The sequence below is a fragment of the Sparus aurata genome, chromosome 3 (assembly GCF_900880675.1).
Source record: "Sparus aurata chromosome 3, fSpaAur1.1, whole genome shotgun sequence".
Classification (NCBI taxonomy): domain Eukaryota; kingdom Metazoa; phylum Chordata; class Actinopteri; order Spariformes; family Sparidae; genus Sparus; species Sparus aurata.
In genome coordinates, this window is record NC_044189.1 from 19,410,023 (window position 1) to 19,415,555 (window position 5,533).

The 5,533-nt window shown below is 41.5% G+C and overlaps 1 protein-coding gene across 1 annotated transcript; it reads left to right on the forward strand.

Annotated features, from left to right (window-relative positions):
• The first annotated feature begins 762 nt into the window (after positions 1-762).
• On the forward strand, positions 763-3,895 carry LOC115578403 (zinc finger BED domain-containing protein 1-like). Its single transcript, XM_030411350.1, has 2 exons — positions 763-2,921; positions 3,094-3,895. Exon 1 carries the CDS (start codon positions 897-899, stop codon positions 2,478-2,480), a length of 1,584 nt encoding a protein of 527 aa, XP_030267210.1. The 5' UTR covers positions 763-896; the 3' UTR covers positions 2,481-2,921; positions 3,094-3,895.
• Positions 3,896-5,533: the final 1,638 nt, after the last annotated feature.

Sequence of the window (5,533 nt, forward strand, 5' to 3'; positions counted from 1 at the left end):
ACAAACGGACCACAATCAACTTCCTTCTTTTATATGAAACCTTTTTATTTTCATGATCTGTTTTAAACACACAAGACCGATCATTTCTGAGGGTCAGGTTTCATTTGAGCGTCAGGTTTCATACGTTACATCATTTCAGTTTTAAAATGTCCTGAAACATTTAGCCTAAAAATAGCTTTCAGTGTCCAGAAGACACCATAATCACATTCTGTATAAATCAGACTGCAACTTGTTCTTCATGCGCAGCTGTTTGTTAAACAGGTAACAGACAGAAAATCACAGACCCAGTTTGAACTTTAAGGTTGTAGGGTTAACCAAAAAATCTAGATGAAGATTGATGTGTAAGAAGCTTTGTTTGCATTAAAATGAATAATCCGGATTTCAGCAGGTGCATCGCATCCCAACATGTCCAGTGAGTGATTAAATTGTGATAATGAAACAGGAACTGAACTCAAACCACAAAACCAGACAGCAAAGCAGATACATATCCAGCTTTTAGATTTTCTCCAGATATCAGGCTTTGAAAAAAAAAGTGATTATCCAGCAAAACTGTTTGCTGCCCGCTTCAAAGATATTTAAACTGGTATAAAGTACAGGACTGGCTATAATGTAGGGCACAGACACAGACTAGGGATGGGAAGATTAACCGATACGCATCGATACACGGACACGCGCAGGCGAGATGCGAGTGCATCGGTAGAACAGCTGTGAATCGATGCAATTTTTTAAATAAAATCAAGATGCATCGATTATTAAAAGTTTGCATCGGTAAAATTCGATATTTTAATCATTGAGTGGTTTCTGCATTTATTTGTACATGTAACAAACCAAATAAGATGTTATTTTTTGACAGTTTTACTCTGACAGGATCTATGTTACGTTAACGTGCACCGCGGATGTATACTATACTATGCGCCTGGGACGTTTTGATGGACGTGCGCGCGCTGTTCAAAACAAACATGGCGGAGGCGGAGAATATCTACTCACCTGTCAACTATAAATCCAAAGTTTGGCAATACTACGGATTTTACAAAGAAAAAGGAGAACTTGTCAAGTCAGACGCAATTTGCAAAATGTGCCGTGCTGCTGTACGGTACACAGGGAGTACCACAAACCTCATTAGTCACCTGAAGCGACGGCACGGTGTGACCGTGGAGGCCTCCGCCAGTAACCCGGCATCCCCCGCCGTGGAGTCAGATGTGGCGACTACGTCTAAGAGCAGTGAGCGACGCATTGAAAACTTTTTCCATGCTCCGCTGGCTAACAGCTCCGCACGTGCAAAGACGATAAATGGCGCTATAGCCTTCTTTATTTGTAAAGACATCCAGCCTTACAGTGTTACTGAGAACGAAGGCTTCAAACACCTTCTCCATGTCTTGGACCCACGGTACCAAATACCAAATCGGAAGCTTTTCTCCAAGAAGCAAATCCCTGCCCTGTATGAAAAAGTAAGACGAGAGATAGCCGAGTCACTGAGCAAAGCGGAAAGAGTTGCACTCACTATGGATGGCTGGACATCTTGCGCCACAGCATCTTATGTTACAGCCACAGTGCACTATATTGATGACGAGTGGGTTTTACAAAACCACGTTCTGCAGACCAGAGTGTTAAATGAGGCTCACACAGGTAACAATCTTGCAGTTTTACTACAGGGCATTTGCCGCGAGTGGAAGATTGGAGACAAGAGGCCAGCACTGGTCACAGACAACGCAAAAAATATGATCCTGGCTGGAGCGAGTGCCAAGATGGACCCACATGTGTGTTGCATCGCCCATACTTTGAACCTCGCGTCGCAAAAAGCTCTGAGACTGGACACTGCTTCAGAGCTTGTGGTTAAAGTGAGGAAGGTGGTCACTTTTTTCCACAGAAGCCCCAGAGCAACTGAAATTCTTCGTGAAATACAGACCCAGTTACACCTGCCCAACCACAAGCTAGTCCATGACGTTTCCACGAGATGGAATAGTACCCTCGATATGTTGGAGCGTTTCTGGGAGCAGCAGCCTGCTGTGTTGAACGCCCTGCTATCAAGAAAGTTAAAGAGGGGAGAAGTCATGGTCAGTCTGACAGAGGATGACATGACACTCATCCCAGAGGTCATCAAACTGATGTCTCCCCTAAAAGTAGCAACCACACTGCTCAGTGAGGAGAAAAACCCCACCATCTCAATGATTGCCCCAATCCAGGCCAAACTGCAGAGGCATTTCCAGCCTGATGAGAGTGATCTGCTGGTAATTTCCCAGATGAAGGAGCGATTCAGACTGGACTTTGATGGACGCTATGCATATCTCCAGGATCTCCTGTACTACGCCTCAGCACTTGATCCGCGTTTTAAAGACCTGGCTTTCTTGGATGACAACGAAGCCAAGGACCTGATTTTCATGAAGCTAACAGCAGAGGTGGTTCAGATGAATGGACAGGTAAGAAGAACATGCTTAACAAGATTATCATCACGTTACTCTATTTTCCTTTATAGAACCTGACATTTATCATCCTGTATGTGCATTTTTGCCTTTGTTATGTAATTTAATACAATGATGACTGTTGTCTAGATTGAATGAATGAATTAATGAATGAATGAATGAATACATATAAAGTGAATGCATATGCTGAGCAAATTTATGTCAAATGACATAACTAATTCTCACCCTCGCTTATTAACTAATGTCTTATTTAGATGCTGATTGTTTGGTTCAAATAAGAAAATCTGATTGCTAGTCTATATGTTACTGTTTATTGTCAGGAGGGGGGCAGTGACACAGAAATGCAGAATGAGGACCAGGCTGTTGACACACTGGATGACGAGGACTATGCTGCTACAGCTTCTGACACACTGGATGAGGCCGTTGACACACTGGACGAGGAGGACCTAGCAGTTGACACGCACCGTGTCAGGAGCCTCCATGAAGAAGAACAATGCTCAGGTTGGTTTTGATGGAAACAGTGCCAGAAGTTGTAAAACTTTATTGGTTTGAAGATGAATTTTTTGCATTATTATATACAGTTATCTACGTCTAGTTTATTTTCATAGTGTAGTACTGACAGAAATATTTTTTCACTACAAGTGATAAGCCTCTCTTCTCTTCCACTGTGTAGATGATATCCCTCCCAAGAAGAGGACTGCCATGGACCAGATGTTCGGCGATTTCCTCACTGCAAGAGCACCAGTGAAGACCACTAGGGAGAGAGCTAAGGAGGAAATCCTAAAATACAGAGAGAGGGACTCTTTATGTCTGGGTGGGGATGTATTGCAGTGGTGGAAAAAACAAGTTGACCTTCCACTGCTTTCAGGTTTGGCAAAAAGTTACCTGTCCATTCCAGCAACAAGCGTGCCATCTGAAAGAGTGTTTAGCACTGCAGGTGACATTGTTACGGCACAACGCAGTTTACTTCACCCTGATCATGTCGATCAGCTCATATTCCTGAAGAAAAATCTGAGAGTAGAACACCTGGCTTAAATGACTGACAGTTGTGCAGTTGTGCACTATTGTGGATGGCCACAAGGTGTTCTGTTGACACCATTTTCTTTTGATTCATTATATAATTTGCACATTTGTTTATTCTCACAACAGATAAGCTAAGCTACTGTTACGACTGTTTCAAAGTGAGACTGGTGTTTGTTTACAACAGCATATGACTGCTGAGTCTACTTTACATGTTTCCTTTTGTAAGAAGCTATGGAAGACCTCTTTGTGAGAGGGTAATTTATTTTCTCTTTTTTTAACTTACTTTACTCACTGGTGAGTTTGCTGACCTGCAGCATAAAGAGTGCTAAGCACATCTAAGCTGAGCTTCATCTTGCATTTAATTGTTTTTGTTAATAATGAACATGTTGTAATGTTTATACAGAACTTGTTTGTGAGAGGTCTTTTATTTGATTAATAAATAATCAAACTCATTGAATTGTGCAGTGCATCATGATTGAGTTGTGAATCGTGTCGCATCGAATCGCATCGAATCGCACTTTGTTGAATCAGATTTTGTTGAATCGCAGTGCATCGTGATTGAGTTGTGAATCGTATCGTATCGCATCGGTAGGTGCTGCATATGTATCTTAAATGCATCGGATTTGGGACAGTGTATCGAGATACGTATCGTATCGGCCTCATGCCAGAGATGCCCAACCCTAACACAGACACATCCATGAATCAAGTTCATCACAGTCTGATTTCCGAGTGTATGCCTAAACTATATTCACTATAACTTGAACCCTGTAAATGTCTGAACTGATTATACTTTAAACTGCAGACGCGTTTGATTTTATCACGGCGATGATGCGTGGATCACAGGTTTATCCATGGACATCGTGTAAAATCTGTGTGGGTGGTCCGGTCATAAAACTAATCATTGTGATTAATATCAGATGGGCTGCTGGTGGGTGAAATAATACATTCCATGAATGAAGAAAACATCACATTTCCTACACTATAAGAAACAATACAAGTGTGTGTCTCTCCGTTAACAGAGCTGTTAAAATGTAAATATATATAGATAATGCCATTTTTGGTATTAATTCGTCTGACGTCTCTACAGCTGTTAAAGCCGACTGACAGCTGATCCAGCTGTGATGTGCTGCAGCCGTAATCAGAAATGGACATCTGGACATGGTTCAGATGGAGAGCAGTTTGTCCAAGGTCCTTCTCTCCGTCACTGTCACCACTGGGTCCAGCATAGTTGCGTAAAAGTTAAGATGATAAGACAAGATGTTCCTTTTTTGGTCCCGCTTGGGATAAATGTGCAGGTAACACAGCAGCACAGAGGGACAGAAGTAGCAGCACAAGAGTAAGTCTCAAAAATAGAGACAATAATAAAGAGATATTGGAAGAATAACATAAATTAAATAGAAGAATAATAAAACTATTAGAATAAAGATAAATATACTATATCCAGTAAGTGGCCTTGTATGTACATAACTTGTGCAATATATAATATATGCGCCTGTGCAAATGTGCAATGTGCAGAGTTCCTGAGACAATAAATAACAACAAGAACAAAAAAACAATCAGTCTTAGTGACAGTGTGAGTGGTTTTGTCCTTAATCAGTGGAAAAGGGAGATGTTGGGAGCTGTGGTGGTGGTGTTGTGTAGTCTGAGCCCCACAAGCACTTGAGGCACGTGGTTGGATGAGTCGGTGGCTGAAAGTGCTCCTGAGTTGCTTCAGCTTGACATTGAAAGACCTGAGCCTCGTCAGAAAGAACAGCCTGCTCTGTCCCTTCCTGTAGTTCCACTCATAAGTAGCCATGGCCCAGTGTTGTTGTTTTGTGGTCTGTAGTCCTGCACATTGTTGGTGGCTGCAAAACTGGTTAAGAGCCCTACAAATAACCCTAGATTTAACTGCCTATCTTCGTTAATACTTACACACAAACCCAATTCCAATGAAGTTGGGACATTGTGTAAAATGTAAATAAAAACAGAATACAATGACTTGCAAATCCTTTTTATCTTATATTCAATTGAATACACTACAATGACAAGATATATATCGTTCAAACTGATAAACTTGCAAATATTCACTCATTTTGAATTTCATGTCTGCA

Bases quoted from the DNA above. Each gene is read 5' to 3' on its own strand.
- LOC115578403 (XM_030411350.1), top strand. From the start codon at position 897: ATGTATACTATACTATGCGCCTGGGACGTTTTGATGGACGTGCGCGCG.